This window comes from Corvus kubaryi, unplaced genomic scaffold, assembly GCF_017639235.1.
Source record: "Corvus kubaryi isolate FWS band 111438036 unplaced genomic scaffold, C.kubaryi_AGA036_p1.0 split3-73, whole genome shotgun sequence".
NCBI lineage: Eukaryota > Metazoa > Chordata > Aves > Passeriformes > Corvidae > Corvus > Corvus kubaryi.
Window position 1 is genome coordinate 14,701,834 of NW_024582091.1, and position 12,708 is coordinate 14,714,541.

Below are 12,708 nucleotides of genomic sequence, written 5' to 3' on the forward strand. Positions count from 1 at the left end.
AGAAATTATATGGTATGGGGTTTTTCTTTAAATATCTATTTTAAAATAAATTGGAATCATATAATGGTTTGGGTTGGAAGGGACCTTAAAGATCATCTCATTCCACCCAGCCTGCCATGGGCAGGGACACCTTCCACTAGACCAGGTTGCTCAAAGCCCCATCCAGCCTGGCCTTGAACACTGCCAGGAATGGGGCATCCACAATTTCTCTGGGCAACCTGTTCCAATGTCTCACCACCTTCACTGTAAAAAAAATTCTTCCTAATTTCTAATCTGAATTGACCCTCTTTCAATTTAAAGCTGTAATCCCTTGTCCTATGCCCCTGTAAAAAGTCCCTCTCCAGCTTATAGGCCCCTTTGGGTACTGGAAGGCTGATAGAACATCTCCTGGGGCCTTCTGTTCTTCAGGCTGAACAATCCCAATTCTCTCAGCCTTTCCTCATAGGAGAGGTGTCAGAAATGTATTTTAATTGTTAATTCAGTGATCTAAAGGAGCTACATAACACCTCCCTAAACATCTCCATGATTTCAAGATCAGCCAGTTGATTTGATTACAAAACTCCAATAGTTTAGAGGCCAGTGCTTTAGATGATATTTTTTTTTCTCCACAAACTGACAAATGCTTAAGTTCTGCTCTCCACCAAGTAGAAAGGCAGCAGCAAGAGCACAACTAGCTTTCCTCTGCCCTGCCAACAGGAGAAGCAAGGGCCTGCAGGAAGGAAGAAACAATTCAGTTTTGTGTATCTTCCATAAAATAAGGGGTTGCCAGGCCATTTAGTACAAGCTTCCAGACATTCATGCCTGAATGCCTATAGCTGGAATAAGAAATCACAAAGCTTTTTCAGTCAGCAGAAAGAAGAGGATGGAGCCAAAATGCAGAAGTCTCAGTTCTGGATTTGCATGTTGCTGTCTTGTCTCCTTCCTGACACTGGAGAGATGCAAAGTGGCTGAACCTGTCAGTGTTGAGCTGCTCTGAAACATCTTCCAGAAGCACAGAGCCTGTCTTCTGACATTTCCATTTCCAGCCCTGGCTTAGCCAGCCTTTGGCTGCTGGGAAATGAGCTGTAAAGGATCAACACAATGCAGCATAAATCAGAAATTGCTCTGGTCTGCCTGCATCTCCATAATCCTAAGATACTAATGTGGCACAGAGCTTACTGGTATTTCCCTTCTTCTTCTAATAGGAAAAAGAAAAAATGTAAAATACCCCAAACTTTGAAGAGTTTGAATGAGCTCTGAGGTTCTGTGTATGAAGATCTGAGTCTTTTAAGTAGAAACATCATCTTCAGTCACATTCAGATGTCTTCTAAGTCCACTGTCCTGCTCTTTCAGCATTATTAAAAATTCATTCAGGCAATGAAAAGGGCTCAGAAAAAACAGCAGTTTAAAGACCTCTGCAGTACACCAAACCTCTGTACAGTCTCACTGTTTCACTGCTCACCACACAGCAGAAGGATTTTTTGGAGAGATTTTTTCCAGGAGCTCCTATCAAAGGATGTTACTGAACTGTTGTTCAAGTAGCTGTATGAAGACTCCTCTAGCCCAGACATCAGCTGTCTTAAGGTGTATCATGTTTTCTATTAGGTATAACATATGTAGATGTACATAAAGATATATGTCTCTCTCCTGCACCAAGGGACGCTACCCAAATCCAAATAGAAAGTCTTTCACACTGAAATCCGCAGATAACCCAGAGATTTATGTGATACCTGTGCAGCTATTTAGAGGAAGGCAAAGAGAGAAAAAGAGGCTACATATTCTTCTTGCTCTTACTTCCCAAATGTATTCAGCATCCCAAGAAAGAAATTTTAAAAGCACCAAAATTATTTCCTTATAATTTGCAATGCTATATAATCTTGTATGTTTTTCTTATCTTTTATAGAATAAGTAATTTGCCAGGGGCATTATAATAAGTTTTTGTGAATTGGAAAAAAAAAAACCCAAAAAACAAAACCAAAGCAGAAAATAAAAACAGCCAACCAAAAAACTACTAAGAACTAATGTACCACAAAGAAAGTCATAGTATCTTCAATGGATAATTAGGCTGCCTGAATAAACTATACAATACACTTTCACTAGAATACTGAAGGTTGAGAATATTAACACTCAAAAAGATTAATAAGCCTTAAGTCCAAAGACTCGATGAAAATTCCAGAAATTACTTTGTAGTGGAAAAGTATTGCCTCCATCACAGTATAATTCTGTACCAAGAAACCTTTGGGTTATTTTGGATTTGAACAAAAGAGAACAAAGCAGCCTGAAAGCAGATATATTAGAAGTCATCATGGTGTCTGAGATGAAAAGTAATATGAACTAAATTCTTTATTAGCAAATGAATTACAAAGGTGGACTGTGTTAAATCAGCAGATGAAGTACAGAGATAAAGAAACAATAGCAGCATTCTCTGATTGTGACATTATGTATGAAAGATGCTGGCAATCCTAAAATGTCCCTACTCCTTAATGGGTCAGAATCACTGGTATTATATTCTATTATTACAAAACACAGTCACATGAACACCAGGACCTTTCAAATCAAGGAGCAAAAGGAAGTAACAGGACTCAGTAGTTAACAGTTCTATGAAAAAATTGCTTGTATGTTGGAATTGAAATGAAAGCAGTTCATAGGGAGCAGTTTCAGGGAGGGTTCTGAAGCTTTTAGTTTAAGGGTCTGATCAGGTTTCAAGCAAATGTACATCACAGTTTTCACAGAAAGTTACTCTTATCGTCATATTATAGCCAAATTGAGGCTCAGATAACAAACAAAAATGACCCATCAATAAAACCCTGAGAATTTTCATAGAAAACAGCTGTAAAAACAGGAGACCAGACTGCACAGCAGACATCTATATGGGAAATTAGAAAATGGGAGGCAAACCTTACAAATACCACCAATGTGCAGCCTGATGCCATGGCCTGTTTGAACTGGTTCTGTCGGGGCTGCTCCACAAACCAGGGCTGAAGAGCAGAGCAGCTCTGTGCCAGCAAGGCGAGAGAAGCAGGGCTGGAAGCTCTCCATGAACTTCTCTTTCCATCAGCTGGGAGGCAGCTGGGAATAAGGAAGAGCACCCTGACGACTGCACTGTCCCACATTTGAGGCAGTGCTGGCACTCATCCCGTCTCACCACCAGGGAGGCACAAATCTATTTATATCAACACTTGCCTCCATTTCACTGTGTCAACTGTGGCTTATTTAAACAAGAGCTCAGAGATCAGTACACAGATAAATTAATAAAATATTTTGAGGTTCTTAAATACTGAAGACATGAGAACCACAAAAGACATGGGAACTGTAGACCAGGGAGCAAAGCAGTCCATTAGTAAGCTGAGTATTTCCAACTGCAAATGTTTGGGTTTTGCTTGCATTTTTCCTGTGAGTTCCCTACTGCAGAGTTAAGAGTAAAACAAACAAAAAACAGCTGTGAAAAAAGAAAGTGGTTAAGAGTCATGGGAGAAGGTGATGATGCACCTCCCTTTTGGGTGATGGTCTCTACATGGCTTTTTATCTGTTTCATCACAAATAAATCCATGGTCTAAAGGTTCTTGAGAGCTCTAGGCATGGACTACAGTGGGACTCCATGGGGGGGGCCCCAGAATCATGAAAGGGACAGGATAGGAGGGGCACAGAGAGCAGGCTGGGAGGAGTCAGGCCAGGCTCCCCCCTAGCCAGAACTCCAGAACAGCATCAGGCACAAGAAATCACAAAATGCAAAATAAAAAAGGTGAACGTATGGACATGAACTCTTTGGGCAGGGTTTGACTGAAGTCCAAGGGCCTGCAGGTGACAGGCACTCCTGTGCCACCTCATTTACGAACCAAAAAGCAGAGACATGTAAGCCCTCCCAAAACCCCATACTGAGACTAATTATAGAGTGACAGTGGCTCCTGATCAGGCCCATCACCTAACACCTAAAGGTGAAGAGAGTACATTAAAATCAAACAAGGCAACTTGGGCACGCAACTAATAAACAGTTTGGTGCCAACTGTGTGAAAAAACACAACATTTTGAGGAGACAGTGTCATAATAGTTGACAGTAAAACATACAATTAAGAGAAGAAATAAAATTCTGGTGTTGACTTTAAAACACAATGTTAGAAGAGTAGGGCGTTTAAGTTCTGTAAAATTTATAAAGTACCATTTCCACGTAAATAAGCACACATGGATAATAGGTTAACAAGGTTAACAGGCAGGACAAAAGTTATAAGCACAAGATAAGCTCTGAGAACCAGAGCAAATCACAAATCCACAGAACAGCAGAAAACTGAGCAAATCAATCATTAATTTCAGGAGCAGAGCATGAGCAAAAGAAATTATAAACCACCCAAATTAGGTCCCCATCTCATCAGTACATCTAATGCACACAGTGTCAAAGAGCTACATGCCAACAAAGGCAACAGGTTTTGGTGGTGTCTCTTTTAGAGAAACACCCCACCAATCACCCTTTTGCCTTGTCCTCACTTGTTTTCATACATTACTCACTGAGCATGAGTGATACCACGAGCATTCGGAGACAAATTAATGTTTCCTTTTTGCAAAACTTGTACTTGATATAGAACATGATAAATGCAAGATGAAAGTGCACGGATTAATTCCCCAGACATCAGAAAACCTGATGAAGCAAACAAGGATTGTTTTGCTGGGATGTTACATGAGTAAAATAAGGCAGAAACTGCTTTGAGTGATTGTGGCACCTTGGAGATACCCAAGGCATTGCATCTTTGCTAAAATGTAAATCATTTTCTTGGCTTGAAGAGTCCCAGCCAGTTGCAGTCAGCCATAAAAGAACTGAACAAGAACAGAAGTGTCAGAATAATTGACTGTTGATAAAAAGAAAGCTAGAAATAATTAAAAGCTAGCAGAACTGGCAGACAGTGGTATATAAAAGTTAAAATTAAAACCATTATCAAATTCTTATCTAGAATGAAATTGAAACTTTTTAAAAGAGTGATTATTGATAAAAATTTTTTTAAAAAATCAGTAACAGACAGTCTGGATGGGATTCAGTTCAATATTATGATATTTCATTGTGAGCTCTGAAGATTCTTTCACTTGTTAATATGAATCTGCTGACTCCACTAGGAGCAACTATATGGCACTGAAATTCTGGTATCATTCCCAAATGTCCCCCTTTCTCTTCCATCATTCTCTAATGACTGAACCGTGCATGTACCCAGCTTTGACCAAACCATGAACTTTAATTAATCCAATGCAAATAAGATTGCCAGGGATAATGAAATGGGGGAAGGAGGATGAAAAATTGAATCCTTTTATGAGATTATCTACCAGTTTACATGGTTACCTCCACTATAATTAATCAGGACTACAGAAATTGTTAAACTTTTGGGATCTATTTCAGTCTTCCTCTTAGAAAGATCAATATTCTGAGGCCTTCAGCCATTAGACCTCAGTGAATGTTCTTGTGCTTGTCATACAGGGGGATAAGATCACATATCTAATGGACATTTAAAATACAAATCACTCGACTAGACACAAGTATTATTACTGTGCTGAACCAGAAAGAATAGAGTGCAAAACTGTCAAAAGAAACATTTCTCCATGGTGACATACTCTTTAAAATTAAGGATGACATTCATCCCTATGCAAAGGAACAACTTCTGTGCACTAGACATTATGTGGTGTACAAAAATGTAATGCTGCCTTGCAAATTACAGACAAACTTCACTGCAAGAGAAGCATGTTTGGCAGCCCAGGAACATTCCCTGTCCATCCTCAGCACAGGAGCAGCCATCCTTGGCAGTGGGTGGGGGGAAGTTTCTACTAAGTCCATTTAAATATTAAAAATGCCTTATTATCTGTATCATATTCCTAGGAAGTTCCAAGAACCCTCTTGCCTATCACCCTACCCTGTTCTTGGTATTGCCTTAGAAAACAAAACAAAAAAGCAATAAAAGCCTTTGCAGCCCATTACTGAAATGCTCAGAGAATGGTGGATCTCATGAATATCCCAAGATTATCACATTCTGCCTCTTCTCAACTGACACAAAAGAACTTCCCATCTTTAAAGTTCATGGACTAAGATTTGGCTACTAATACAGCTAAACATGACACTATGGAAGCTTTGAAGAAGACACAAAACATGTTCACCACACATCACCCATTTTTGTAATCTGTGTGATTAACAGGAAAAAAAATGGGAACACTGAGACTATGGGAATGGAATGTGGGAGACATTACCCACCAATGTGTTTATACAGGTAAATATTTATTCATCAGACAGACTGTGACTGTGTGATAATTCAGAAATTCAAAACTAAAGATGAGTCCCAACTGATTATGTATAATCTTCAAGCACACAAGAGTGCAAAAGCAACTTCAAATAATCTTTTCATTCAACATTAAAATTTCCATTTGAATGCACTGGCATACTTAAGACAGTAAGTTTCTAAAAGTCACACAGTTTAAGTGGCAAAATTCTAATGATATTATGATCTGTAAAACTTCCTCACCCACCCTTGGAAAAAAAATTGTTTCAAAAGGTGAAAGCATTCTGAACAAACTTTAAAAGACCAATCAACAACCCCAAACTGGTACCTAAAACACTATAAATTCTCTAGAAGGAATTACAGAACATAACTATGGACAGTATAACAAACACAGCCTCCATTACCAGCTCTTTTACCACAACATAGCAGGAAAGTTGGTCATCAGGCTTGCTTTAATGAAAACAGATGGTTCCCATGGGGGGAAAATAAAATTAACAGGAGAATGAAAACACAGCTGCACTTGAACTAAAATTAAAAAGCCACAAAGGAAAAATTCAGCAACAAAAGCCTGATAAGTGACTTCGTGGCAGCTTTTGAGGGTGGGGGAAGAAGAAAAAAGGGGGAAACTGCAGCCAGGTCGATGACAGTTCCCAGGTTATTTTTCTTTGAATAGAACTGGTTGAAATTCTAGCAGAAAGTAGATGAAAGGAGAAACAATGTTTAAATCTATAATCACACATTGCAAAATTAAGGATCAAAGGTCAGGATAGAATATAAATGATGTAAAAATTAGTTTAGTTGGACAAAGTAATTGCTGACTCTCCAGCAATTCTGTTATTTCTCATACTGCTAAAGCAACAGATCAGGATATTTCTAGTACTGAAAAGGTCTCCCTGCTTCATGCAAAACTCTTTTGATCAAGCAGGTTTTGGTGAGGCAAATTTTAAGGGACTCTTACTGAACGGGTTTCCATTGATAAATGTCCTCAGTAGCAAGAAATAAGTGTCAATTCAGTTTATGCAAAATTTGATTACCTGGTGATCTATGCTCCTATCTTGGCAATTCTTACCTTTGCAATAATGCAAAGGTTTGTAATAATAGAGTTCTGATTTTACCTTGTTCCCATAAATCTTCTCATTTTATTTCTCTTATCTCATTTCTAAGAGTTTGGAAAGTCCTTCAAGCCTTGCAGCATTTTTTTGCAACCAGCTACAGCCAAAATAATTTCCTAAGTGGACCTAAATCACAGCATTCTCTCTCAGGCCAGAAAAAGGAACCTGGAGCAGCTCTATTATTTACTCACTGTATATGTAACTTCCCAGCAGTTAAATCTCAAGCCTCTTGAGACTTACATTGTATCTTTCTTTGGGGGGAGGGTTTTTTGTTTTATGGTTTGTTTTTTTTTTTTAACTTTTCAGAGGGGAACATTTTGCTGCAGAAGAAAGCCAAGAGAGGACTTGCAGAGCTCTAAGTCAAGGATGTGTTTCCTTATGTCCAGCCCAGGCGTTGCACTGACAGATGTCCCTCAAACACAACACAGCACCCATTCTCAGGCAGCCCAGGACAGCCAGATGGGAAAACTGGTGCTGCCAGGTCTTCCAGGAACACAAGCAACAACCTGAAATATGCACCGTCGGTTCCTGCTGCTTGCATCAACATCTGGCCACAAATTCAGCCCTAATCTACCTCAGACAGCTGTTATGTCTGGCGATCACAAACAGTTCACAAATACAGTCCAGGCAGGACATGAAACTCAGTGGACTGCTTTTTGGACAAAACCCAAATTAAAGCTCCACCAAGAAGAATAAGCAGAGGAAAGGAACATCGAGGCTGTGTGAGACACTGATTGGTTTTGGCACTGCTTGAGAGTGCAGAAGCTCGAAGGTGGCAAGGAAAGAATGCAGTTACTGAGTCACTAAAAATTGAGAACCTATGAAAGGAATGAGTCACTGCAGACCAAGAGCAACAAGACGGGTTCTCGGCTGACTGGCAAATTAGCAGTGAGAGGTGCGAAGAGGCTGGGACAAGAAACCAGGGAGAGAGAAGAAAGGCTGGTTAACCACCTCAGCTGAACGGACATGCAGCTGAGACCTCTTTTACTGCTTCAGGCCTGTGAAGTTCCTACACTTCTGCCCCTGTCAGTTTCCTTAATCACCAGGAGGTGATTTTAGTTCAATTGTTTAATTTGATAAGCGCAGTTTCTATGGTGAAAGAAATGGTGCAACCCAATTCCTCTTAGGCAACCTCAAGGCTTCAACAGCAACAGACAATACACAGGCCGTCAGTCAATCATGTTTGGACATCAAATCACTTCAAAATTATTAGATGAAAACCAAACGGATTAAAAATACTCATTAAACAAACAAAAAAAAAGCACCAAAGGAAAAAAAAATCGGTGTCCTAGATAGTGGCAAATACCTGCATTCTCTGTTCATGATCAGGCTACTTTTGTGCCTTCTGGCAAGGGATGTCCAAGATGACCTTGGTAATATTTGCCCATCCCAATGTGTAAGATCCTACTATTTTCCCTTTAACAGTAGGAGTGAAAGGTGCTGTGATGCTGTTCAATAAGCCAGCAGACACTGCCTACAGAATGCATTCTCCTGATGCAAAGCTGTGTGAACCACAAAAGACCTTTAATGTCAGGCAGCCAAAGAACACTGCAAAGTGTGGTACAAACAAAGATGACCACAAATACTGCAAACTGACCAGCAAGGTGAAAAAAGCAAAGGCAACTGGCCTCTCATCTATTTCCTTTAAGTAGCTCACAAACTATTAAATACATAACCACCTTTTAAAACATACCAGTTTCTTTATTCTGGCACATGGAATTAATATGTTTCTTTATTTTGGCACATCGAAGGAATGAGGTAAGGGTGACTGATGAAGTCTCTCAGCAGCTTCAAATTCTGACCAGTGTTGATAGCACTGCAGACCACAACATCTGCAACATGAGCTGTATCACTTTGCAGAGAAGCTTTTTGTTGCAATGCACCTCAGTTCTTGCAGAAGGATGACTTGCCTGCCATGTATCTATACATCTTTGTGCAAGACTGTGCTAACAAATAATAGTCGCATTTAGATGGGAAATATTAAACCCCAAAGTTGAACATTTGTTTTCTGACACGTTTTTCTAATGAACTGCTGAAAAATTTTCTTCATTATGTGCTCATCCCTAATGGAAATAGAGCAGGAACTCCAAGCATAGTCATCCCCTCCACAAAGTAACATGGCAGTCTGTCATTAATTTAATAAACTTTAGAAAAGAAAAACAACTCACTATGCCAAGAGAGATATACTGTTGCAGTTGCTTTCACATAGAATATGTTCTTGTCTTTATCGACAGAATGCAAGTAGTATCATGATATTTAAAGTAATGACAAAATTGTATTACCTTTACTATTAATCCCTTCGAGTCAACCATCCATATTCTTTTGGTAGCTGCATCTTTGGGTATCCCTTCTTTTTCCATAGCCATAACAATGAGGTTTGCTATCCCCAATGCAGCCTGAAGGAAAAAGAAGAAAAGTAGAGTACCAAACAAGAAACAAAAGGAATCCCCTGCTCACACGTTTCATTTACCCGCTACTTTAGATAAGTTTCCTAATTTTATTAGACAATAAAACTGTATCATTATTTTTTCATAGGATAAACAGAATGAACTGTTGCTACCATTTGGTAATTAGAAATCATAACGTAAAAAACCAGCACAGCAAAATCTTAAATCATATAGATAAATCATAGTATAGATAAAGCTTCAGATGGCTTAGAGTGTGGAGAGCACAATAAATGTTGAGACTGGCAAATAGAAAATGCTAGAACTAACATTTACTCCACATAATGACACTGCCGGCCCTGGAAGTGTTCAAGGCCAGGTTGGATGGGGCTCTCAGCAACCTGGTCCAGTGGAAGGTTTCCTGCCCATGACAGCAGGGGTTGAACTAGATGATCTTTATGGTCCATTCCAATCCAAACCATTCTACCATTCTATCAGAATACATGAAGTATTTTTTCTTCTTTGAAACTTCTGTAATTTAAACTAAAGGAAATAACAGTCTGCGTGCCAGAAAGTAAAACATAAGAGTTTTTCTCTTATCTTTTTCTAAGATGCCCATCAGAAAGGTAAGCCTCCTTTTACTTACTATCCATGTGTTTCGTAACTCTAGACTTGGCTATGCTCCCAGTCAAAGCAGGGGCAAGAAAAACTCATGTATCAACCTTTTGCTGAAATGTGTTTCATTCTTACTGGATTTTACAATATTTCATCCAACTGATTAAATGTCATACAGGTACAGATTGAAAACCAGACAACAAAACAAGCCAATAGACCACTCAGTATTTCTGATTACAGACCTATATATGTATTTTTAGGGTTGGTTCTGTTTCTTATTCTTTATCACTGAGTTTCACTGAGAACCATTCACCAAGAACCAAGTGAGATTTCCCTTTTTTTGTTAAGAAATAACCAGATTTATTAAAAACCAGCTCCTGTGGCAGGGATGATATCTACCATTACCTCTTTGCAGCAACAGCCACACTGAAAATACTGACAAAAAAATAAACATCAGACCATGAATTCATCTGCTCGTTGAACAGGGAGCAAAACCAGGGGAAGGAACTCCAGAGTTCCTTCCTTGATGCAGTAAGGTGTTGACATGCCAGATACAGATACAAGCCATTTTGAAAACTGCAGACATCGCACCAAATATTTAATGAAATTAAAGAAGCCAGCATGGGGTTGTATATTTCATACAAGAGATGACAAGCCACACTGTAGATAAGTAAAACCTGCCCTTGTGTTAGTGGCTTAGAAATTAATACTGAAAAATTAGTATAAAAAAATAGTGTGCATAAAGATCTTCAGAAATGGATGACCTTAATATGCGGAATCCTGAAAAACTATATTCAATGACAAAAAAAATCGAAGAGGCTCTTCTTACTAAATAACGCTCACTTGGGTAAATACCTTATATTTACTTTCTCCCCTGTATTTCCTCATCTTTCAAAAAATGTTTTGTTTGGTTATATTGAGAGCAGTTCAATAATTTACAGCTGAAGAGCCAAATCTTAAATTCTTGAAAAGAGAGCAGATCTCCAAAAAATGTCTTCTGAAAAAGATGAGGCTTCATCAGATGATCAGAGATTTTTCTGTAAATTTAAATTTGAACTAAAAAACAACTTTCAGGAGGTGTTAGTAATCATTCTACCCATTTAATCTTCCTGTTTATTGGACATATGTAACTCATTAAATATTAATCATCACAATACAATTTTTCCTCATCTAAAAATACCTACCTCTCCAGCTCCCTGGAACAACACTGTGTGGTCTGATAACTTGTTCTTGGTGATGCGCAGAGCTGCAAGAAGACCTGCAACAGCAACAGATGCAGTTCCTGAAATAAAAAAAAAAAAAAAAAGCATGTATCTGGTTATTCTGGAAACAATTACAAAACATTACATTTTAAATAATACCAGAGCATCTTTTGGCTAAATATACAAGTACTGAGTGTAGTAACAAATAGTTGAGTGCAATTAGAGTTTGCTCTACTTTATTCTTACAAAAGTTAAATGTAAGTGGGAATATCATCAGAGCAGCATTAAATAAAATACGATTGACTGATCCTCCTGGATGGGCATAATGACTAGGCCATGCAAACTCTTGTAAAATATTCTAGTTATGACCTTTTTTAGAAGCAGGGGGTGTGACAGTGAGAGTCCAGAGAGAAGGATTTTGAAGGAATCCAGATACTGAAAATTAAGTTACTGGTTTCATTCTTGAAATAGATATACTTCAAGTACAGTAAAATACAAGACTAAAATAAAACTTCACTTCTCATGGGGAGGTTGTCAGAGTAGGATATCAAACTGAACATTTACAGAGAAGCTAAGCTAGCTGAAAGAATAAGGCCAGCTTATTTAATACTTCAGTCCACTGCGACAGGAGTTTCAGTTTAGTATCTTCTAAAACATAGGAGGTACCTTTTAAATCTATCTTTGAGTTATGCCACACAGAGAAAAAGGCTAACGTTTAGTTTTATGATTTAGCCTGCGGAGGTCTTTCTTCTCCAAATGAGAACCCCAGAGAACAAGATACCTGTCTGCCTTTGAATGGAGAAATTTTGGTCCTCATTGTGAGAAACAGCTATTAATAAAAAGTAGAGCAATAAAAAGAATTCAAGCAGGCATCTAACTCAAACTTGTTCACAGTAGCAAGATAAATCTAACCTCTGTGATTGCTGACATATCTTTATCTAACTTGTTCCTAAGGTCTTCTTTCAAATACTCTCATATCTCCTCAGCAAGCTATTTCAGTAAGTTGAAAACTTCAAACCTAAATGTTTCTTTTCTTCTTCTATCTTGGCCTCTTATCTCCTACTGTAAAGCCTGTTATTTCACAAAAAGTCATTTATTATATTTGAAGGCTAATGGTGTTCCAACCTGCTTTTCCTATCTGGAACAATCCCAACTCTCCCACTCTTTCAGA

The 12,708-nt window shown here is 38.5% G+C and overlaps 1 protein-coding gene across 1 annotated transcript in view; it reads right to left on the bottom strand.

The window, feature by feature from the left end:
• ME1 (malic enzyme 1) overlaps positions 1-12,708 on the bottom strand; it is a 159,465-nt gene that overhangs the window by 14,417 nt on the left and 132,340 nt on the right. The window contains exons 8-9 of the mRNA XM_042016261.1: positions 11,520-11,617; positions 9,619-9,732 (exon numbers count right to left, since the gene is read on the bottom strand). Coding sequence (XP_041872195.1) covers positions 9,619-9,732; positions 11,520-11,617 — 212 coding nt within the window. The remainder of the gene's footprint in view (positions 1-9,618; positions 9,733-11,519; positions 11,618-12,708) is intronic.